Here is a 26,238-nt window from a genome sequence, read left to right on the forward strand (position 1 = left end):
AAAAACACACTTTTTTACCCTCCCTGTAGCACCAAGCCTAGGTACTCATAAAACCTAATGTTAATTAAATACATTCAATTGAAAATCAATTCAGGCAAATGGAAATTCGCTTAGTCGGCAGGTTTGCTGCAGCGGGCAGGGGTGGGGGGTTTGATGTCGCAAAATGCGACATCAGAATTTTATTTGGGGGGGATTTTATGATTTTGGGGGGGATTCAAGCCAGTGGTTGGTTAAACGCACATAAAAGATTAATCAGATAATTTTTACGACCTCCTTAATTTATTACTGGGGTAATTATGCAATGAAAATCCCGTTTGACATTTTATCTTGATTAATAAATCATTTTATAATTGCTATAAAATATATAGATACTTTTATGTGGATTTCCACTTTCTGACTCGTATCATGTTTGACAGTGAGAACAACTCCATGTCAACTGCTGTCAAAGGATTATGGTTGCTTATTAAATTGTATCTGCAATTTGAGTTTGCAGATATCACCAGTATTATGATAATGATAATCATTTTGCTATTTTTACAACATGAACAACAACATGAAAGCTTGTGATAATATTTTGGCTCTCCCAAATAATTATGCCTGAGTCATTTATTCATTGGAAGAAATTGACATACAGTACTGTGACAATTTAATTAAGGTTTTTGATAGGCTATGTGTTTATGTTAACTTCAAGAACTGAAACACAAGATTCTGGATTAATTAAATTGAATTTTTTATTGTCTTTTCTTGAATCTAGAAAGAGCTTCAAACATATTTTACTAGTCTTAGAATAGATATATAGCCTACTGTAATTATTTTTTTACGCCACACTACACTATTTTGACGAACTTCCCATGCAAGGATTTAGTCCAGAAAACAGCTGTTTGTCCTTAATCAAATGGGGTTTCATACAGTACTACTGTACTGTAATGAGTTTTGCCGGACACCAATCAGCTGATTATACTGTATTTGGGTGGCAATGAGTGGTTATAACAAAAACATAACCTCTCTTAGAGGTTATGACTAGTGATTTTTAGTACTTTAGTTTGTGGTAATATAGGGATTTGAACGGATTTAGTAGTATGGCGTAAACTATCATACATCACTCGTCCAAAATGTGTTGGCCGGACTCGTATAAAAAAAACCACTACTCGACTTCGTCTCGCACGGGATTCAGGACTAGTAACGTAATATACTATTTTAACACACTATGATGTTTTTAACTGTTTTACATATAGGTACATTAATTGGTGGCTGAAAGTTACGTTTTGCAGGCCATGCCAGCTGTCATCGTCATTTGGGGATCGAGCAGGTTTTTACATCCCTAGGGCCGCAAAATCAGCTGCCCGTTTTAAATACACAATCAGTATCCATAGCATTGCAATAGAGTTGTTTTATTGTCACCGCTGCCTAGCAACTATTTATTATTATTTTTGCTGATTCCACAAATTATTTATCCACATGACCTTAAAGTTGTAGTTGTGATGAGGTGAATTAGTGGTAATAGGGTATAGTGTGGGGTGGTGAATAATAGCGTTCGTACCACGGACTGAAATGGTTTTGCAGTTCTCGATCGTTTTAAGTCCTCGACCTCGTATCGAACTTAAAAACTACCTCGAACCAGCAAAACCTCATTTTGGCCCTAGGCACGAAACCCTAGTATTATTTTTCAGACTGAATATTTTACACTTATTTCAAAAGGACCAAACTCAGAAGTGGATTAAAGGGCAATTTAGAAAATATCTCAAACTTTTTGACATAACTTCAAGTACTTTCTCCCCTACAATTTAATATGGTAAAAGAATTGTTTATGTAAAAACCCTGATCCCAAAAAAGTGGTTTTCGAAGTGATGTGTGTGTCTGTCTGTATGTGTGTATGTATGGTACAGAGCTACAGACCACGCCTGTGGTCCGAGTCCGATTTTGATGAAATTTGGTATTTTAAGTACCAATCCATGGTCTCTCCAGATGTTTTTTTTTTCATTTTGGATTTTTAATAGTGATATTCCATAAAACCCTATAAAATAATGGATGAATAACATTTTCTCAGAATTGGCCCGAGCGATTTTGATTAAAAATTAACATGTTATACTCTTTGACTATGACAAAAATTGTATAAACCCTCTATGCCGTAAAAATTATGGTTCAAAAGTTATTGCAAATTTTGTGATTTTTTCCTTTTAAAACCTATTAACTCATGGAAAATCGGATTTAAAAAAACTACATTGTGTGCATGTTAAAAATCCAACTCATTTAAATTAAAACTAAACTAACAAATAGTTTAACTAGAGTTTTAAAGGAAAATTGTCCATTTAAATTGGGTTAAAAGTTTGATTCAAACGCTTAAATTCCCATAAATTTAAAGAAGTATCGGGGGCACCCCTTCCCTCCCCGCATTATAAACATAACTATGGGTTATGTTTAGGCCTATGTGTTTAATTTAATGAATAATTTGTAATATTGTGCGAATGTTTGATAATTTATTTTTTTCTACTGTTTAGGTGCAGTGGTAGAGCCATTGGTAGATGTGTTATACTATAGCATATCGTAAATTAAAAGAACCACCCCTTACGAAGGACGGGTACTCTACTAGTTAGATATAAGTATTTATCATTAGTAAAAAAAAACTGCTTTTTATTATTAAATGCGGCTTCCACCATCTCCATAGCCACCCTACGTCTCCTTTTTATAAATACAAAACCAAAAAAACAACAAATTTTAAATACTTACAACTCTAAACAAAACCAAAATTTGTAATAAAAATTAAATAGAGACTGTAGATTTTTCAGAACTGGGTATAGTAATCCTAGCAGCAAGTATCTCATTCATTTCAACATAACTAATTCTAATCAAAAAAAAATTAACGTGATCTATTAAAATTTTTGGTAAATTTCATAGACTTAACATTACTTTTTTTAAACTTTCCCTGACCTTCCCTGACCCTATAAAAAAGATACCTTACTAAAATAATTGAAAAGAATAACTTAAATAATTTTTTTAAATAATTAATTTAGAACAGATTGTTTGTATTAATAATGTAGATACAGTTTTAAGTATCTTTATGTATATGTAGAAAATCATATTATTTATGCTTCTAGTAAGTATTAAGTAGGTATCTTTGTAACTATACAATTAATATTAAAGAGTAAGGTTGCATTTTTGGAAGTGATTGAACATGAAAAAGTATCAAGAACAAGTATTCAGTGCTCCAGTATACTTTAATATTTGAAAGAATTAGAAAACGTTATTCTTTAGTGCATAACGTGGTCAAGAAATGTTTGGTAAAGCATTTAGTTTTTATAAAAAATTAAATTTAGAAAATGTTTATAGATTAAAACAAATATTCAAAGTTAAACCATTGACTTAAACTTTACCTTCATATTTCTGTGGACAAATCACATGGTTTTCACTGCACCATTTTAACTATACTACTCACTTAATAAATAAGTACCTGGTGACAGAGTTTTGCTCTGGGAACTTCATCCCTATACTCTGAGAGTATTCTTTGGTCAATGAAAATCTATCCCAAAAATATTATTTTGTGGTCTATCTTTTCTTGACATCTATTTAACTTCTATTAAAATAATAATATCATAGTTTACTGAAATGGAGAGAATGAAGAGTTTTTAACAATTTGTTTGGTTTCCCCTAAACGGCCCAAACTATAGAAAATACCCAGTATTTTTCACACTGACTTCGAAAAAGGCTATCAGCAGTAAGAAAACCTTCTCACCTTCCTTCCTTTGAAGTATTAGTCACTGTAAGAACTTGGGCTCGCTCCGAAACTACAACCGGAACCTTTAATTTACCCTTAATTTTTAAAATGTAAAAAGTTAAAATATTTCGAAAACTCAGGACTCTTTCCGACTGAAAACGATTACATTTTTGATTTAGCAAGAAAAACTCAGTAAGGAGACACATTATAATCAAATTTTTATTAGGTTTGTTAATATTAAACTTTTTCTATAAACAACATTTAAAAGCAAATGTTGGTTAAGTTAGGTGTTGGCTATTTTAAGACCAAAATTAATCTCTTGAAATTTTATAAATCATCATCTAATGTAGGCCTACGTATGTACAATGCTGAAGTATATTGATGGATTAGCCTCTAAAGCAAGTGTAGGCATTGGCATTTGTTGGTTTGCAACATTTGTCGACAGGCGACTTGCTACGGACGCATGCTGATCCAACCTTTAACCAACTAACCTATCAAATGAATTTACCACACTTAGCTTATGGTGTATCTAAAGCATATATCATTGTACATAAGCTTGATAAAGCCATGAATAGGCTTAGTATGGTAAAAAAATAAGGTTTCTGTGTGAACCGCAGTTAAAATCTGCGAAATTCAAACCCAATGATAATATGTAAAAAAACTACTCTCTATTAAATAGTCAATGTATAAGCCTAAAAAAATAAATAATAATTTAAGCTTTAACCCTTAGAGTGCCAGACGAGAAATAAAAGTAACGCTCAAAATTGCCGATGATTTTTCCCGAAGGTCGCGCTAAAAATGCCGAGCGCGATCTGGCGATTTTTAGGTTAAAATTTTGTAAAAATCGAATTTTCGATATTTCGACCAACGAAAATCGATGTATCGCATCTAGTAACTTTCGACTCAATGTTAATATATGGGTTAAAAGAATCCGAGTATCCATTCGGTTGTTATGACAACTGTTCGATCATTACGAAACGTCCGGTAAGCCGGACGTTGGCACTTTTGGCTCGTTCTAAAAACGTCCGGTCGGCCGGACGTCGGCACTTTTGGCTCGTTTTAAAAACGTCCGGTTCCCCAGACGTTGGCACTCAAAGGGTTAATTTAAAATACCTTATGTTACACGCTTTCATAAAACAAATTTTCCTAATAACAACACTGTTATGGTGCATGGCATATTTAATGAAAATATTGATTGAAATCAAATCAAGAGTTAAGTATTTACTTTATTTATACAAAAGATACTTTAGGGTTGGATAATGAGTAGTTTTAATCTTGAAGAGTCTTTTGCGGCCCTTGATTGGGGTTTACATTTAAAACTATTACCTGTATATTTTGTTTTTGTTTTGACTTGGTTTAGTTGTATTACTTAACTAAAATGAAATTTTACCTTTGTCATCCAGCTCCTGATTTATTATCAACTTGTTACGGCCGTTTCAGCATCACTGTGCCATCGTCGGACTGTTCAGCCAAAAGGCGTCGTTAAAACACAAAAACATATACACGAAACACACACATATTTGTATTGTGTAGTTTCAGTTTTACATTTTTGTATTGTATGGCTAATGACGATGGCACAGTGATGCTGAAACGGCCGTAACAAGTTGATAATAAATCAGGAGCTGGATGACAAAGGTAAAATTTCATTTTAGTTATAGAACCAGCTCAGGGGCTAGAAAATATGGATTATAATTCATCGGCCAGTCAGGCCTCATTAGCCATACAATACAAAAATGTAAAACTGAAACTACACAATACAAATATGTGTGTGTTTCGTGTATATGTTTTTGTGTTTTAACGACGCCTTTTGGCTGAACAGTCCGACGATGGCACAGTGATGCTGAAACGGCCGTAACAAGTTGATAATAAATCAGGAGCTGGATGACAAAGGTAAAATTTCATTTTAGTTATAGAACCAGCTCAGGGGCTAGAAAATATGGATTATAATTGTATTACTTATTCACACAAAAATGTAGGTAGCCTAGCCTAGTTTAGGAGAAAAACCCTTGACACTTTTCAAAATCATCACACTCTTGTGTACGGATAATATAGGCTAAAATAATGCTTAAAGATAAGCTTTGACATACACCGTTTTGCGACATTTGTCGAATGGCGACACGCTGTAACACCAACATTGTAAGACTGTGCTGGTAAGTAGTTTAGGAGAAAAGCCCTTAGACAATTTTTTAAATCATCACGCTCCATTGTACGGATAATATAGGCTACTAGGTGAAACCCGTCGAAATCGACGGTTACTTTCAAGTCCTTTGTCACATCGGTCATCATAGCGTTTTACTGTGCCAATGAATAGCATAGTTTAAAAAAATAGGGGTTACTGTTAAAGCTGGAATTCCTAGACATTTGGTAGTCAGTTGTCTCAGCCTTATCAATTACATAAATTTGTCAATATAATCTGTCTATTCCTTTGTACAAGAAAGGTCAATGGCAATAAAACTCTTGATTCTTGATTGCAAATCATGGTACCACTTCACATTCGGGAGGTCTGGATATTCTGAGCCAAAACTGGGAATACTACAAAAATATTTATATTTCCATGTTCAAAACAATATTGCTGAAATTTTCCAATATATCCTTATTAGGAAAAATAAATTTACATTTGATCATATAAATAAAAATTGTTATTTTTCAAAGTAGATTTTTTTACGTTACCTATAACTAAAAGGACTATCCTTACAAAAATACATAGTTAAGTACATAGGTAAGTAAAATGTTCCCTGTTTAATGCTGATTCAGAATGTATGTACAGTATGTGATTTCAGAATGTGTTTAATGCTGACCTTTATGCATATTCCGTGTATAAAGGTATAGTTATTGGGAGTTTTATGAGGCCACTACAGAAGTTGGCTAAAACCTCTGCCATCTCACACGTAGCCAGCTAGCAGACGACGCCGTCAGATAGGGTTTAATGATTGAAACGCAATGCCAGGTTATAGTAAAAACAGTTGATTTTATCTTTATCATGCATATTATTTATATTTATCGACAGTTTACTATTAGCTAGTACAAAAAATTGTGTAACAATCCATTTGCTAGATCTAACCATGTCTGCCTCAACACTCGCAAATATAATTATCAATGTAGCAAGATTTCATAGTAGCAATGCCAAGGTAAATAATTTTGTTAACAATATTCTATTAATATAAAGCTGGTGCCAAAGTGCCATGTACAACTTTTACTGAACAGATAATTACACATTATTACATTTTATTTTATTACACATTGCCATGTTGTCTATTTTCAAACTGACCCAAGATTGTCATCTTGTAATGTAGGTACAGTAGACATCTCATCCGGACACCTTTTAACTGGACATCGGTTTAACCGGACTACACTTGGCGGAAATGACATCTCTTTAACCGGACAATTTTTAAGTCAAATACTGTATACAGTAGACATTTAAACGGTCCGTTTTAACGAGTTTTTGGGGACGTTAGTTTAACCGGAAAACCCGCAATCCGGACTGGCCTTGGTCCCGAGGGAGGGGTCCGGATAAGAGGGAGTCTACTGTATGTCATAAATAATAACACATAGAAAAATGTACTAACCTTATATGCCAGTCAAAAATGTCAAGTTTATCTTTTCGAATCTCAGGAGGATCATTACATGACTCAAGATGTTCATTAAACTTGGTTGTGAGAAAGTGTCCCAGGGATTCCGGGACATCCGGTTCATCTACAAACTGACAACAGTCCTCTAGGATGTTTCCTACAACACCTGCCACCTCCTGTACCACAGACAGTGGTACTTGCTCCCCGGTAGGCTTCAGGTACATACCTGAAAACAATCAGGTGTTAACATAAGACACAAACTGCAAGAAATGTTCTGATCAAAACCTAAGATTGCACTTAAATAACCAAGCATTATTATTTCATTTCCAAACTGGAAACAGCATTAGAAAAACAAAAATACTTAACATTTTGTCTGGGCAGATCCCAGAACACGATTATTTACTCTGGCAAGTTGAGCCAACTCCCTAAGGCTGCGACGACATTTTTAAACCCCATTTACAAATATCCCAGATCCCTTTATAAGATTTTTGCCAGAACGTGTTTCTTAAGCTTTCTTTGGACAGAAAGAGTCTGACACATGTAACCCCATGTAAAATCGTATGTAAGGTTTGTCCAGTGGTGTAAAGGTGGGTACAGTGTTCCCACTCAGCTACGTAGTCGCCATATCCGTGCTTCACAACGGGAAGAGAACACTAAAAAAAATAATTATGTTCTATAGAACTGATCTAAAAAAAGTTATTATCTCATAAGTAAATGTCCAAAAACATGACTAAGTTATGTCTATTTCGCCTGTGGTATATTGGCTCTATATTGGTCAAGTAGTTTTTACGTTATTGACATGCTCCAAACTTTCACATCCATAACGTTCCTTCAATCCAAGTCATTGACTTGATCAGTAATCCACTAAAAGTATTAACAGGCTACTCCGTTTCCCAGACAAAATATTGGGCAAAAGAAGCATACAAACACAATGCATTTTTCTAAATGTTTTGAAAAAAAAACAACAAATAAGTTTATGAATTAAAAACTACAATTCACACAATATTACAAACTATAGTTTGATTTTTACCGGAGTGCGGCTGGAGCTCAGCCCTACCTGCGAGGGACCCGACTCACGCACGCACACTCACCACCGTCCTAATTGCCTGAAAGCCCCGATCCCCTATTCACTAAGTAGAAATATAACATCTGTTGTATGATACTTCAAAATTGCAATTCATTTGATGTGAGATACACAGTAAAATGGTTAGTGTTAATACATTTGTTGTTTAATTCAATGAAAAATGAGTCCAAACACGAAATGATTATGACAAGTAGCTAGCTAATCAAAGCTAAGTAGCTTTTACACTTTGTAAGCAAAATATATATTGTTTGGTATCATTTTACTAAGCATTTTGAGCTGAAGTCAAAAGCGTTACCAGATTTTATAACAAACGTAAAATTAAAAAATTAATAGTTTAATTTCCGTGAGCCAGCGATGACTCGCGCGGTAGGTCAATGGTCCGTCCCACGTACGTCCTAATCCCTTGCGTCTGTGTGTGTGAGGCCTGCGTGTGTGTGAGTAGGGTCGACCCTTCAGCCAGCCGCTTTCCGTCAACAATCACACTATAGGTGAAACCCGTCGAAATCGACGGTTACTTTCAAGGCTTACGTTAATTCATCTAACTGCGATAAATTGGGTGATATATACATATTTTGAGCATTGTTTAAAGAGTAATAAGTGTAAAAACGATAATTGTATTAATTGCGTTAGTTGCCAAATTTGGTTGATCATTCAATGATTAAAATATTTTCTATACTGTACGTCATCGGAGTTATTATTAGTACAGTATGTTATATGGTATCTCTTCCTTTGGAAGAACCTTTAAATAGTATTAAAATCGTATTGGTGGATCTTTTGTAGTTAAACACTTCCGTGATTTCATCAGTGTAATATGATTTTATTTGAAAAGAAAATATTTTTTGGGAAGACATATTCTAACTTCAAAGGGAGTTATATCCGTTACAGTGTAAGTTTGATTTTTCCTTCGTCACGTCGTGTCAGTTCATATCGTACTTCTGTGCCAATGAATGAACCCTCTAGTATAGTTTTTAGAAATTGATTGTGGGGTTACTGTTGAAGGTGGAATTCCTTGACATGGGGGATGTCAGTTACTTGCCTCAGCCTTATCAATAACATAAAGTTGTCAATATAATCTCTCTACAGAATGTTAGGTGTAGTGGAATACTTGAAGTGAAGTTGACTTTTATTCTTGAACTGTTAGGGGCCTCCTAGTTCATATGGTCTTGGCGGCTTCATTGGCAACAAATAATGCAAATGACATAGCAATGGGACATTTCCAAAAAGCAAAAATACTGTAAATTGGCTGTTACGTATACAGTAGAACCCCTCATATCCGGCCACCACGGGACCAAGTCCCTGACCGGATAACGATTTGGCCGGATAAACCAACCTACTATGAAAATGACAATTCATACCTAATAATAATAGGTAATCAATATATGCAATCAAAAGTATAATTTAATTCTGTTCTGGGATCATTTTTAGAAAAATAAACATGTCTGTAAAAAGAAAAAAAATATTTGTAGGTTAAAGTCATTAAGTAATAAATGTACAAATATTATGATTCCAGGTAACAAAACCTATTAAATGGAGGTAAAAATGACAATAAATTGTACTTAAAGATCATTAGGACTTAAATGGTACATGCATTTCTACTCAACATTCTTAACCATTTTGTGAAATACAAAAATTAATGTACTCGTACTGTACTGTACTAACCCCACTTTGGAAATAATCAATCAACAGATAAGAGGTTAGGCCTACTAGCTCAACTGAGTATAGTGACTCAGCAAATAAATGTATAAACAAACAGATAAATAATGAGAACAATTTATTTTATGACTTGAACAGTCACAAAGACTAGTGTTTGTATCTAAACGTCTGTAAGCTGAGAGAAAAAAAAATTGATATTGGCTTCCTGGAAGGGGCCGGATAAACAGAGGACCGGTAAAACCAAGGCCAGATATGAGGGGTTCTACTGTATATTGACGTGCATTTTGGTACCTCGACCCTGATTCGATTTAGGGTCTTCCACACTGTGTAATGTAGGTCTCCACCAGGAGCCACTTCCTCCCTGGCTGGTATTGGAGGGTTAGTCAACGTGGCCTCCCACCTTGCCACACGATTGCTTGAGAGTGATCCATCCAGGACTCGTGTCTGTGATAAAAAGCTCTTTCTGGACCGAAGCCGTCGCTCTGCAGGTTGGTGCCCGTGACATCAGTCGGCAGTGACATCACGTCGGATTGATGAAGGAGCAATCCCTATGATAGGATTAAGTTTGTGTACTGGGATTGGTTTCAATCACCCATTTACAATCGGAGCCCTGTCATTGACTGCAATGTCAACCTTTTTTGCATATGACAATGAATTCCATACTGGTGCAGCATACTCCGCAGGCGACACACTGAGCTCTACAGTTGAGGTTCTAAGGACATTAGGGTTAGCACCCCAGCATCTGCTGGTGAGCTTCCTGATGATATTATTCCTCGCTGAGACCTTACCCCTTGTCACAATACAGTGCGCTTTAAATGTCAGTGTGCGGTCTAGTATGACACCAAGATATTTGGGTGTAGGACAATGCTCAAGACGGTCTCCCCACCACGTCACTTTCAACTCACGGCCTGATTCTCTATTGTTTAGGTGAAAGGCGCAAACTTGGGTCTTAGCAGGGATCGGCTTGAGGTGATTTGCGTCATAGTACTAGGAAAGTTCATTTAGAGTCGTAGTCAGCTTCTGTTCCACCTCTTCAAAACTCCTACCTTGTGCCGCCACCGCCGTATCATCGGCTTATACATACTGACGTGTAGCGTTTGGCAACGGTTGGTCGTTAGTATATATGTTATAAAGAGCTAGGGCTAAGACACTATCCTGAGACAATCCATTTCATTGATTCCTCCATCTACTTTTCTTGCCTTGAAGGGACACGAAAACCCGCCTGTTTTGAAGAAAGCATTACCAAAGACTATCAGCTGACTTCGATGATAGGCATCATGGAAGTCAGCTGATAGTCTTTGGTAATGCTGTACACTTTTCCCAATAGTCTTCCTTTGATGCTTTCTCTCAAACCCATCCTTAATGTGTTGGGTCAGGTTTAAAATTTGGCCACGACAAGACTTACCTGATCGAAAGCCTGCCTGTTATGGAAAGATCTTTTGTTCCAGAAAATCGCCGAATCGATTGAGTATCAGACGTTCTAAGATTTTATATGTGTGGCATAAGAGAGAAACAGGTCGAAAGTTCTTAGGATCGTTTGGATCTTTCCCAGGTTTGAGCAGTGCAGCCACAAGGGCTTTTCGCCATGCTCTTGGTATATGCATTTGGCTTACGCACATGTTCATGAGGCTCAACAACCATCGTATGGCATTTTTACCTAGGTTCTTTAGTTGTCCGACTCTGATCTCGTCAATACCTGGAGCTCTATTAGTCTTTAAGCTGGTAATGACTGCAGTTAGCTCGGACATGGTGAATGGTTCTTCCAGGAAGCGATTCTCTCTTGCCACATTACGCACAGCAGGCTCCCGGTATTTCCTTCTATAGGTTTTGCCATTTAAAAGAAGGTTGGTAGCAACTTGATCGGCAGTAACTGTTGTAAAGTTGTCTTTTGGTTTGGTCATATCTCCATTTATGTTCTTGAGGAACTTCCAGGCCCGTCTGCTGTTCACCTGCATATCTAAACTCTCCACAAGATCACACCACTTAGTTTTGTGATTTTCGGCAATGACTGACATTAGCTCTTCACCTGCTAGAAGTGTGTCCTCAGCAAAGGGATCATTGTCAAAGAGACCTTGGTAATGTTCTAGCAGTGGCTTTGCCTCTTCAGCGAGTCCTGCGATGTAATGGGTTCAACAGCCTCTACGTATCATTTTTCTCTAAACCTGCTGGACAAGCTTGACGAAGGAGTCATACATATCAGGTTGTGGAGGGATATTGGTGATTTCTCTATCAATGATCTCCCTAAAACCCGTCTATAGTATATCAACCAAATGTTTAATAATTATTCGTTCTATGTTGGCAATAAGTAAATATCTATCATATGTTATTATTAATTAGAGTGTTAAATAAGTCATCAACAACATTACACATTTGTATCAATCAATTATCTATTGTAAAATAAATCTTTACAAATGAAGCTACATTTTTCAATTATCAAAGTCAACAAAATATGCGTGCACACACAAGGCCATGACAAGTTGATTGGCGATGAGTAAACCTCAAGAGAATGATTTCTACTGATGAACATTACCTGTAAGTAATGTAGGCTAGGACTATCAACCAATTTTTTTCATCTGCATTTTCAATTATCAATTAGAAACATTTAAACTATAATCTCATCAACATGAATCAAGCAATTCTTGGAAATGCAACAAGCCATGATAACAACATTGGTTAGTCAACTTTCTACACAATGTTTTAACATAAAGCCAAATGATACTGAACAATCTGAAACAAACTTAACTCATTCTTATGTGCCCAACTTTGAAATTTTTGACAGTAAAAAGGAATCTTTCTCAAATTATTATCAACGCTTTGAAAACTACATTCAGATGAAAAATATTGCATCTAACAAAGATTACTGTGCTAAATTGCTCTTGAACTCAATAATTGGACCAAGCAATTTTAAAATAGTTTCATCCTTATCTGCACCAAATAATCCTAACAAATTAACTTACGATGACCTGATCAAAATCCTAAGAGAACATCTAGAACCTAAAAGAAATGTACTTGTTTCACAGCACCAGTTTCTATCAATCTATCAAACCAATAATCAACCAATTTCAGAGTTTGTAAGTAACCTTAGGGATAAAGCAACCAGCTGTGAATTTATCTCACCCTGCGAATGTAAATCATCCATAGCAAATATCATCCTTCGCACCCAGTTCATTCGCGGCCTCAAGGACAACTCTATTCGTGAACATCTTTTACAATCTGATATTACCGAGTTCAAGGAAATCGTATCTAAGGCAATGGCTTTAGAAGCTTCCAGGCTTGACTCTTAACTAATTTCCCTGAAACATCTTCCTACATCGACATCAGACCAGCCAGATATCAATAAGGTTTTTACATACATCTAGACAGCATGACCGTTCCCCTTCTCAAAACAATGTTTCCAGCAGACCCAAATCAAAAAACCCAAACACAATCCAAAGTCTCGAATCAACTTTGATGAATTGGGAATCAACGGGTTATGTTTGCGATACGGCAAATCCAATCATTTATCTAAAGAATGTCGAACGGACAAAAGCAAACTAAAATGTTCTGAATGCTCAAGACTAGGACATGTAGGTAAAGTTTGCATCAGTACACTTATGAACAATAAGTCCAAGAATATCACACACTCAACTAAACAGATAAACGAAACAAGTGACCACCAGTATGAAATAAACATAGTAGACATATTTCAAGCCGAAGCCTCACCACGGTTTCTTACATTTGTTAATATTGAAAACAAACCAGTACAATTTGAAGTAGACTCCGGTTTAGGCTATACTTAACTTCCCCGAGACAAATTCAATCAATTAGATCTCAATCTTTCAATCCAACCAACTAACTTACTTTTTAGATCTTACACAAAAGATGTATTCAAATCCTATGGAAAAGTAGAGGTCAATATAAAATACAAATCTAACATCTCCAAAGGTGAAATCTACATTGTACCAGACAACCACCCACCTATCTTAGGACGGCAGTGGATTCGCAATCTACAAATCAAGCTATCTGAAATAGACAACCCTCAATCCTCACCACCCCCATACTCATACACACCAACACAAGGCAGTACAAAGTTAGAGACCAAGTACAAGCACAGTACCACTCTAACAACAAATATCTGTGGAAACCAGGAACTATCATTAAGAAGTATGGACTCTCTCACTACCTAATTCGACTCGACAATGGATATGTGTTTAAAAGACACATCGACCAACTACAACTCACTGACATTCTACAACAAAGACTCAAAGACTGTCAACTTTGCTCCCTTGGTGCAAGAAGCCACTTATTTGGATGAACCAAGACCATACCATCCATTTGAAGACCTCATCACCATCCCTACTGAACAACCACCGCCACAAACCAATGAACAACCTCAACGACAACATGAGACAGGAAATGAAAGTCCAGTGCTGCGCAGATCCAACAGAACACATCGCCAGCCTGAATATTTGAAAGACTTTGTTACGTCTTAATTTTGTTGTTCTTCAATATTGCCAGTTTCAAAACAAATTATCTTTTCTAATAAGCGTCAGGGACGGATTTCCCACTAGGCACACTAGGCCAGTGCCTAGGGGCGGCACCCGTCAGGGGCAGCAGAACCTTGACCAGTGCCGCCGCTTACGTGTGCCGCCCCTAACGTTTTTCTCGCCGCTTACAAGTGCCGCCCCTAACGTTTTTCTCGCCGCTTACAAGTGCCGTCCCTAACGTTTTTCCCGCCGCTTACGAGTGCTGCCACTTACGCTTAGGAGTGCTGCAACTTACGTTTGCCGCCACTTACGTTTGTCGCCGCTTACGAGTACCGCCCCAAATGTTTTTCCGCCGCTTACGAGTGGTGTCACTTACGTTTGCCGCCGCTTACGTGTGCCGCCGCTTACGTGCCGCCCCTAACGGTTTTCCCGCCGCTTACGGGTGCCGCTGCTTATAGCTGCCGCCACGCCGCTTAAGGGGCGCCGCCGCTGCCACAGACCGACTGTAGGCGCGACCGCGACGGCACGGTGGTGACGGAAAACGACGGTCAAAGGGCAATGATGAGATAGATGAGTTTGCAATGGTTAAAAGTAGGAGGAACCATTGTAAGGACACAGAATGAAGACTTTACAAAGATATTTATGTAAAAAGATATAAATTTTATAAAGTCGGGTATTTCTTACATTCAACTCAAGTACTGTAATTCAATATTAAGTATTTTAAAGTTTGTGGGATGGCAGACCTTTTCAATTGTAATTAAAATAATAAAAAAACTTGCAGTGTTTTTTTATTAACACTCTAAATGGGTTAGACTTAGTTTATATTTTAAAAAAATAATTACTTTTTCACCACACTAAGTTGTTTTTAGCCGTTTTACAAAACGTTAATTGGAGGCCGAAAGCTATGTAATTGCTGTCCAGGACCGAAATGGCAGCTGTCATTGTCATTGGGGACCGATTTGGTTTTTACGGCCCTAGGGTCACAGAACCAGCTGTTCGCTTACTTACTTAAAACATCAATGTATATTTTAAAAAATAAGCAATATCCATACGCATTTTATATCATCGCTGCCTAGCAACTATTTATTATAGTATTTTTGCTGGTTCCTCTAGATTATTTCTTCACATAACCTTAAAGTTGTAATTGTGTTAACTGTTAATGTGCATTTATTGCGTGAAAAATGACAACTTAAAACCCTCATTCTTTGTATAGTGTGGTGTAAAATGGCGTTCCTACCACGGGCCGAAAGGGTTTTGCAGCTCTTGACTTGGTCCTGAACTTTACAAGTTACAAGCCGGCAAAACGAAACGGTCCTAGGTACGAAATATACTATAAAGGGGGGCGGCACCCTAGAACAGTGCCTAGGGGGGAAATATGAATAAATCCGTCTCTGATAAGCGTGGGAGAATTATAGTATATCAACCACATGTTTAATAATTATTCGTTCTATGTTGGCAATAAGTAAATATCTATCATATGTTATTATTAATTAGAGTGTTAAATAAGTCATCAACAACATTACACATATGTATCAATCAATTATCTATTGTAAAATAAATCTTTACAAATGAAGCTACATTTTTCAATTATCAAAGTCAACAAAATACACGTGCACACACAAGGCCACGACACCGTCTAGTTGGCCTTTTTGAAATTAACAGGAAAAGGATTCCTTCTTAGAGGAACAGCTTCAGGATTAACAACAGCACTAACGGTGCATGCTATAGGTCTGTGGTGAGTTCGGGAATCGGATCACCTACAGATTTTTCACACTGTGAGGCAATCCTGCTGCTCACAAAGATGTTGTCAGGGTTATAACCTCTCTTCCATCTACCACTGTTAAAGGAGCAAGGGATCTTAGGATCGTGTATGAGCTGCAGGTCTTCCCCTGGAAAATGTCTGAAAATATGGTGTTTTAAAACATATTTTTACGCTATTTAATAACTCAGAGACGCTACCAAATAAAATTGTATATTGTGCATCAAGGAGGGTAAGTCATAGTTTTTTTATGCCAATGTTAAACATTAATAAGTTATTTCGTACATGTTATACTGCACAAGCACTCAACCATCTAACTAATTTGTTTCCTATGATTGTGTGCTTGTTGTGCTTTTAACACATCAGAGCTTGCAGAGAGTGGTGCAAAAAAAAAATGTTTAACTATATTTAGAAGTTTAAATCAAATGTGAACAAAAATAATTAACGTATTTTCAAAATTATTTTGTAAATACTTAATGAAACAATTAAGATGTTTCAGTTCAGCCAGTGCATTGTTTGAATCTTTCTTTCTGAATATTTTACAGTTTATTTCAACTTGATAAACAGTTTAATAACTCGACCCTCTTAACATATACAATCATAATAAAGTAATGATCAGCTGATATAACAATATCATTCTAGGAGCCCAAAAGCAAGTCATCGGTACCAAAGTAAATCTGTATCACTTCTTATTCCTTGGTGTGCACCGCACCTTGAAAAAGTAGTTCCGTATACTTTTGCAATTTATGGTGCTTTCCGCGCGTTAAAATTATTTTAAAAGGTACCTAGTTTATTTTAGGATCCTAGGAATGGTTTAGGAAGGCTTAAAAGAAAAGTCCAGATTTACCCTACCCTTTTTTTGAAATTACCATTATGAAACTTGCTTTTATATATTTCTATAATACTAATGATTACAGAACATTTCAGGTATTTGTTTCCTAAAGGAAATTTAAAAGGAAAATTAAAAGTAAAATTAAAGGAAATTTATTTTCTATTAATTCACAGAGGAGGGTACAAATGTGGGCGCGCATGGCTGCACCCTGTTGGTAAACCTCGTAACTTGTTAATGCTATTGAACACCATAGAACAAACTTGTTTAGTTCAAACAGATGTTAATTCTTTTAAATATGAATACTCATAGGCGGTATATATCTTATTTTTTACACCGATAAGGTTAACATGGGAAATTCCAGGGCCACTGGGGCGGAACTCGAAAGAATGTTGGAGATAAGAATAGGCCTATATGTTAATCGGGAATGTGAGATATCATCATACCAAATTTCTGCCTAATGTATCATGCATTAAGTAGTTAATACGTGATTGAACCCCAAACAAACAAACACACAAACTTTCACATTGACCTATAATATTAGTATGATATAATACTAACCGGCCACCCAGGTTTTTTGCGAGTCATATCTGAACAATGTGCGAATGAGTTTGAACAATTTCAAATATCATTCAAATAAGTTATATATCTTATGATTGCGGTGAAATTGTCAAAATATTTGGCAGTTGCGCCAAAATCGTAAGTGACACACACGGTCACGAGGAAATTGTCAACGTCTCCTAAGGTTGTGGTAAACCTGTGAATGTCTCATCCTGCGGTCTTGGTGGAAGTATGAACGTCTTCTGCAATCACGGTGAAATTGTGCACATCTCCGATGTTAGCTAGTTTTGAAAGGATGTTGTTGAGTTTCCACCCTAAAAAAATATACGACTACACCAATGGATTTTTCCCAGGCACATGCTCCGTTTTTTCTCGGGACTTTTTAAAATTTGCCTTTAGACGAACAATATAAAATACTAGAGAACCCGTGCGGCTCAATGAGCCGCATAATATAAAACATAACGCCGAGGAATACTTTATGTTTAAATTTTAGTAATTCTAGTTACAACTTAGAGTTGTAAACACTTATTAGAAACTAATTTTAAATATCTATTTGCGTCATCAAGGTTCACCTACATTATTTCTGCTCTCAGTTTTAACTGATAATTTCTAATGAATGCTAAACGATCTGCTTCAATTTGAGATAACATGTTGCAACAAAGTTTTTACAGCATTGAGAATTGAAGAAAACTGTTGCCTAGACATCCCCCTAATCAAACGAATTTTCTCCGTAGAGAATCCTGAAAACGGAGTGATATCAACCATTTAATGTATGCTCAATATTTTACCCACAAACTCAGGGTTATCAATTGGAAACCTATAATCTGCTTTGAATATGCTAAATCAGCAACACCATTGATAGTTTGCTAACGTATTTTAACGTGTTGTCTGTCAGTCACAGTATATGAACCGCATCAGAACTTTCTCACGTTGTTCAGTGGGGTTTCTCTTAATACCTGTCCGAAAAAATGGATTCATTTGTCGAAATAGGTTGAATAACTCTTGTAGCTATAAGATTTGGATGGCAATTTTAATTTTCTCTTTTTGACTATATTATTTGCCTCTCCTGAATCATAAAAATAAACTTGACTGTAACTACTCGATCGTTGAATACATAAACACTAATTTCTTCACTTATGTCTAATATTTCCACTAAAATTTTCAATAGCAAATTACTTTTTGGAACTTCTTATTTTTGACTTGAAATGTCTGGATTGTGTTGGTGAATTCAGTCAAAAACTTTGTACAAGTTTGTCCGAGGAACTGGTAACATAACCAAGTAGTAAACAATCCATTTGTGTTTTTCCTCAATTAAAGTAGAACGAGTAATACAAAAGTTTACAATACAAACGTAAGATACGCCAAGATTTGGTATAATCTTACTACTTGAACGCATTAATATTGTTTATACTAAATGTTTCGAAGTATCTCGATCTGTCAGTGTCATAAGTAACAATTTATTGCGTACACTCATTTGATCTGACCTAATTATAATTAGTTGTCTTCTCCTCCCGTTTACAATATTTTTTCTTTGAACTTCAGGCATTTTCCGTTCTTCCAACAAAACTGATTAACTGTTTAAGTTGGTAATATTACAACCATTAACATTTACCCGCAAAAAGCTAATGAGTTTCTTTTTATAAACAGCTGTTTTTTGTTTTTTAATTTGTTCTATGTATTTCTTATGGGGAAAACCCAACCTTTGAGAGGGTCTCACGCCCTTAGGAGTAGAAATTTCGAAGTTCTAAAACCTTATTGCAAAACTACATATTGAGACGAATCTTTTGACACCTTAAACGTTGAAATTGGTCCACAAATAAGGGAGGAGTTGTGTTAACAAAATACGGCTTCACGTATTATATATATAGATAGATAGATAGATTACCTTGGCCTTCATCAGAGGTAACGCTGGACAGTAAGTCTGCTTGCTTGGCTAGTTGAAACACTGGGTTGTTCTCGCCATGGATCCACTGAGCCCCTAGTTCTATATAGTTTTGACCGGTGTTATCTACAGCCACTGAGCTCACTCTCCCCCCTGCTCTGTCTTGGGCTATGTCAACAATAGACCAGTTAACTAAGAGCAAAGCCCGGTTTATCAACATTATAATCATCAGTAACAAGTACTTTAAATACAGGTAAAAGTCATGGATTCATTAGATTAGGTATACAAAATTATTTTGTGTTTATGAAACCAGTGAATTTGTAAAAGATATTTTAAAAGAGAATAGTTTCTATATTATGTTTCAGCTCCTGTTTAAAAAAGTAATTTTAAGGCACGATAGAATTAAGGTTTTTCTATTTTACCTCTTTTAAGTATGGATTACAATACAATGTAATACATTTACAATTGCAACAGGATATTTTAGCACTAAAATTAGAATACAGCATGAGTGTTAAGGCTCGTTACCAAATTATTTTGACCCTTAAAACAGTTTAATTATTTTTGGCAAACTTCCCTTTAGGGAAGTAGCTATTACTGTAGGTGGCACAGTAAGACCTAGGCCCGGGACCGATTTACTTTTCCATTTTGATGTCCCTAGAGGCCAAAAACACTTTTTGTTTAAAATTCTAATATATAGAGGTATATAAGTGTCCGTGAACGTGATAACTCAGTAATTTTTGTCTGATTTTGATGAAATTTGGCTTAAGGTGTATGGCAGGGTAAACTTGAATGAGTTTGCGAACCAGCAAGTTCGGACTATGGTAACAGGGTTTAATGGAGGGTTTTATGGGGTAAGAATGGGTTTTTCCCATCTTTGACCATAAAAACATAAAATTTCTCAATTTCTTTCCAAGCCATTTAGTAGAGCTTAAAAAAATTAATAATTTAGTATATTGAAGTGTTTTTGTAAAATTGTTGGTTACGAAGAAAATAAAAATAAAACTGTAAATTTAAAATTCCTATGTTATGTTATAAAATACTATTGTTACAAGTTAAATAGAATGAAATGAAAAGAATACTTTACTGGAAGAAACTTTTATGATGTACTAAATTGGTCAAACTTATTTACTGAATAATTAATGAAGAACAGAAAACCATATGTAAAACAAAAACATTTGAATTCTCATAAGGAAGTCAAAGAGTACTAAATATAATAAACATAGTCCAATAGTTATTATATGCAACACTCCCCCTACTCAAGGCTTCCTTAGAGACTTCATGGGAACGTTAAGCCAGTCCAATTTTCTGTCTTAAAACCTTCAACCTTGGTCCAAGAAGAGGTTTTGTAATCAAATCAGCTAGTTGTTCACTTGTGTCAATTTTCTTCACTTCCAGGTTTCCTGCTGTCACTTGTTCTCGAATGAAAAAGTGTTTTATTTCAATGTGTTTGGTTCTTCTGTGATGCTCTGGATTCTGTGCTAGACATATAGCAGCTTCATTGTCTACGAAGATCACAGGTGTACTTTTAAGTTCAGTTAATGAGCTTAGTAATCGCTTTAACCAAATTGCATCCCTGGCCGCCTCACTCGCAGCTACTATCTCTGCTCCCGTAGTGGAAAGTTGAACAGAAGCCTGTCGTTGGCTGATCCATGATATCGCTCCACCTGCGTACATAGTCAGTAGTCCTGTTGTCGATCTCCTGGTTTCATGGTCACCACCAAAGTCTGGATCACTGTAGCAATTAAGAACGCCACTTCCATTGTGCTTCTTGTACACGATTCCACAATCTTTAGTACCCTGAAGATATCTGAGTATTCTCTTCACTCGACACCAATCATTTATTGTAGGATTTTCTAGGCTTCTGGAGACGACACTCACTGCGTACGCTATGTCCGGTCTGGTACTAACCATGAGGTACATAAGAGCTCCAACAGCTTCTCGATACGGGAAAGACGTCTCATCTGTTCTTTTGTCTTCCTGTTCAGATTTTACTATAGGTGTTGGTGCTGATCTGCAGTTTTCCATGTTGAATCTTTCCAAAATTCTTGAAACATATCCTCCTTGACTTAATTTGATATTTTCACCAGATTTGGAAATCTCCAATCCTAAAAAATAATCTGCTGGTTTTGACTTGATTTTAAATTCTTTTTTTCAATTCTACTAGGAATGAATTTAAGTCTTCATCATGAGTTGAAGCAATGAGTCCATCATCAACATATAGAACAACGATTAACTTATGTCCATTGTTGTTACGGATAAAAAGACATGGATCATCATCACTCTTTTTCAGTCCCAGTTTTGTTAGGACCATTCCAACTCTCTCGTTCCAGCATCTTGGTGCTTGTTTCAAACCATACAAACTTCTATTAAGCTTGCAGACGTGATTACTGTTATCACTGAATCCTTCTGGTTGATGCATATAAATTTCTTCATTTATTTTGCCGTACAAAAAGGCAGTAGACACATCAAATTGTGTGAGTTTCATTCCTTCATTAGCAGCTACTGCGATAACACTTCTGATTGTTGGCATTTTTGCTACTGGACTGAAGGTTTGATTATAATCAATTCCTTTCTTCTGTGCAAATCCTTTCACTACTAGACGGGCTTTGTATCTCTCTATGGATCCATCCGCATTTGTTTTTACTTTGTATACCCATTTACAAGGTATGGCTTTGTGACCTTTGGGTAGTTCAGTAAGTGTCCACACTTCATTCATGTGAAGTGAGTTAATCTCGTCTTCCATTGCTTTTTGCCATTGGAGATGATCTTCACAGTTCGATGCCTCCATGTATGTATTAGGTTCATAGTGTGTGTTCCCCATAACAGCACTCATCACAAAATCTTCAAAACGAATGGGCTGCCTTACCATAGCTCTATCTCGGAGTTGGCGAGTTTGCACAACGTTTTCTTCATGTTGTTCTGCTTCCTCGTCTGTCAATTTATCTTCTTCCGATTCATCTTCAGGAAAGAGAATGGGGACATTTTCTACTACAGGGGCTGAACAGTTCTCATCTTTTGCTTCATCGGGGACTTTTTCTTCTGAAGATATAGGCCTATTTACTATGGATTCACTAATAGGCTCTTTCAAAAATTTTACATCCCTGGACCGAATGACAGTACATTTCCATGAATTCCAGAGACGATATCCATCATTACCATCATATCCAATAAGTTTGCATTTCATCGCTTTCTTGTCAAACTTACGTCTTCTCTGCTTTGGAATATGGACAAAACAATCTGTCCCGATAACCCGTAAATGTTTTATCGTAGGTCTTTTTCCAAACCATGATTCATATGGAGTCTTTCTGGCAACTGATGACTTAGCAGTTCTGTTCAAAATATAGGCTGCAGTGTTTATCAATTCAGCCCACAAGCCTTGAGGCAGATCACCGTGAGCATGCATCATTGACCTTGCACATTCAACTATGGTCCGATTTTCTCTCTCTGCAGATCCATTCTGTTGTGGTGTGTATGGCATTGTGATCAACTGTTGTATTCCATTCACTTGAAGGACTCGTCTAATACTTTCATTGTCGAATTCACCTCCTCCATCACATCTCAACTTACATATTACATGGCCTGTGACTTTGACTTCTGCAAGAAACTGCTTCAGCTTCTCTACAACTTGAGATTTTGTCTTCATAAAATAAACACTGCGGTAGCGAGTAAAGTCATCCTTGAACAATACAAAGTACTTTGAACCTCCAATCGACTCAAAGAAAGGTCCACAAACATCAGAGTGAACGATTTCACCAGGTACTGAAGCTCTGTGTTCATCTCTGCTTCTGAATTGTGTCCTGTGCATTTTCCCATAAGCACATCCTTCACATACCTCATTGTCAAGCTTGAGATTAAGGTTCAGTTCTCTTCTTGCAAACTCTTGTACATGAGTTTTGCTTTGATGTCCTAGTCGTTCATGAAGTAACTGCAACTGATCAACAGCTGGAACTCCTTCCATAACAGCCATGAGGTCTACTGATTTTCTTACTGCTAATTTAAACAAGCCTCCGCCTTGACTTCGATGTCCTTTGATGAGTGGTTTACCATTTCTATCAAACAAAGTGCAATCCTTGGATGTCGATACAAATTTACTATTTACATTTAAATCTTGAGCAGCGGTTACTGAAAATAGGTTTGCGAAGATACCAGGTACATACCATACATTGGTTAGTTTTACTGAATTCCAAATACCATCCAAATTTGCTTCCATGCAAATTGTTCCTCTACCAATAGCACTTGTCTGTTGTCCATTTGCCATTGTAACTGCATGAGGTAACACAAATTGTTCAAAGTCAGTAAACATTTCCCTACAATGTGTAACATGGTTGGTAGCACCACTGTCCACGTACCAATCATGTGATGCGGTAGTATTCTGGGTTTGAAAACACAATTACTTAATATGGTTAGTGCTGCTTGTTTGGATTCTTTTTCCAAGCTTGTCTTTTCATGTTTTCTTTCAGGTTTTCCATCCGCTATCCATTTCTGACACTCTTGCAACCAATGCCCTTTCTTGTGACAATAGTGGCATGGAAACTTTTTCTTTTTATCATTGTTTTTGCTGTTTTTCTGTACACCTACTAAATTACCTTTGGCTTCTTTAGATCTATTGACCGCCATTAAAGCTGTATCTTCTTTCTCATTTTCCTTTGAAGTCAGCTTTCTTGCTTCTGTACACAGCCAATTTGTAAGATTGTCAAGGTTTCTCGCTTTATCCTTGTGAACCATTAACCAAGTTGTCTGAAAGTTGGAATATTCTGCTGGTAGGATTTCAAAAATCTTGCAAATCAACAATATCTGAGGTAAACTATCTTCTTTCTTGTCTTGAATTTTCTTAATTTCTTCTTGAAGCTTTACCCATAAAGACTTGATTGCAGATAGGTTCCCAGCCATATCCAAGTGTTGATCCCATTTGTAGGTGAAGAACAGAGAGCATATATCATAGGCTTTATTTTCCTCTATTTCCGCGAATAGATTATGCAGCTCCTTCCAAACCTCATCTGGTTTTTCTAGGTTTCTTACCTGAGCTCTTACTTCCTTACTTAATGAAGATGCTAACATAAACATTACCTCTGACTGTGTTTTGTTATACTTATCCATCTTCATTTTATATTCTTTCATTTCTGCAGCTTGTGTTTCATCTTTAGGTTTCTCTGGCAATTCCATTTTACCAGAAATGGCTTCGTATGCATCTGGGATTCCTTTAAGCCTAATTTGCATGAGATATTTCAAATCATCCCAGTTGTCCTTTCCATGCAGCAATTCCATTTTTTGCATAACAAATTCCATACTAAAGATTTTATCTCAAGCAATAAATTATTCTATTTAAAACCTGTAACACACAATATAAGGGTGTCTGGGCCCATAACCTGTTATAAAATACTATTGTTACAAGTTAAATAGAATGAAATGAAAAGAATACTTTACTGGAAGAAACTTTTATGATGTACTAAATTGGTCAAACTTATTTACTGAATAATTAATGAAGAACAGAAAACCATATGTAAAACAAAAACATTTGAATTCTCATAAGGAAGTCAAAGAGTACTAAATATAATAAACATAGTCCAATAGTTATTATATGCAACATGCTATTCTTACGGAGAACGGAGAATAAGTAAACTGTTGTAGTTTGCTCTTTTATGGATATATTTTGATCAAACTTGGCATATTTATTTATTTTACACTAAGCTATTATATTTTAATAAAAACACACTTTTTACCCTCCCTGTAGCAGCAAACCTAGGTACTCATTAAACCTAATGTGATTTAAATATATTTACGTGAAAATCAAATCAGGCAATAGGAAATTCGCTTAGTCTGCAGGTTTGCTGCGGCGGGGGGTTTTTAAGTAATAGATCAAATGAGTATAGCTTTGTGTCTGGTACCTTCAAGAATAACAAAGCTGCCAACGCCTGCTGATGCCAAAGTTGTGGCAGCTCCAAGACCAGCCATGCCTGCCCCCACGATAACCACAGAGTACTTGTGTGGTGGTCTAGAACTAACAGCAGTAAACAGTTGTAGCATACAATTTTGTTTATTTATTTGTGATTAGGCCTATCTTTTTTGTTGTTGCTTGTAGTCCTTGAGTAGGTGAAATGTTTGAGTCACCCTATGTATTTTGCCAGCTTGTGTCAGGGGTCTTCTTAAGTTATCTTCTCATCAATAACACTAAAGTCTATACTGTATTTACATAAAATATTTATTATATATTCTTTATTTTAAAATATTTATTACCAACTTAACAGAGTTTGAAGCACCCGTCCGACCATAAACAGGAAAGTCCAAACTAACATCAACTGTCGAACGGTACAAATACCATAACTCCCATTTCAAGAAATGAAACGAAGGAAGAAAGATCTCCTGTCGTGACTCCACCGAAAGTCCTTCATCGCGTTGTCCGATCGATCCAACCATCATACTAGTGACTGCGCTTGTGTAAATATTTTTGTAAATCCAGTAAGCTATAGACTATAGTGTTAGCGATAAGAAGATAACTTAAGAAGACAACTGAAGATGCCACAGAAGCTAGGTGATACAAACCTCTTACCCAGTGGCGGCTAGCCCATAAGGACTCTCGGACTCCGCCCTCCCGCCAATAAATAAATAAATTACATTTCAATATTATTCAGTTAAATTTAATTAAAATTACTTTAACGAGTACTTAAAACAATATAAAAAACAAATATATCAAATAATCGGATAATTTAATTCAGTAAAGACTTA

General features: G+C 36.2%; 1 protein-coding gene across 2 annotated transcripts in view; it reads right to left on the reverse strand.

The window, feature by feature from the left end:
• Positions 1 to 26,238, reverse strand: part of LOC128984083 (spermine oxidase-like) — a 200,981-nt gene that overhangs the window by 63,273 nt on the left and 111,470 nt on the right. For both annotated transcript variants that reach the window (XM_054403372.1, XM_054403368.1), the window contains exons 10-12: positions 25,401 to 25,513; positions 19,519 to 19,683; positions 7,279 to 7,507 (exon numbers count right to left, since the gene is read on the reverse strand). In XM_054403372.1, the coding sequence (XP_054259347.1) occupies positions 7,279 to 7,507; positions 19,519 to 19,683; positions 25,401 to 25,513 (507 nt within the window). The remainder of the gene's footprint in view (positions 1 to 7,278; positions 7,508 to 19,518; positions 19,684 to 25,400; positions 25,514 to 26,238) is intronic.

The sequence above is a fragment of the Macrosteles quadrilineatus genome, unplaced genomic scaffold, assembly GCF_028750875.1.
Source record: "Macrosteles quadrilineatus isolate MER2022 unplaced genomic scaffold, UCM_ALF_1.0 Scaffold_1__1_contigs__length_201487025, whole genome shotgun sequence".
In the NCBI taxonomy this organism is placed as follows: domain Eukaryota; kingdom Metazoa; phylum Arthropoda; class Insecta; order Hemiptera; family Cicadellidae; genus Macrosteles; species Macrosteles quadrilineatus.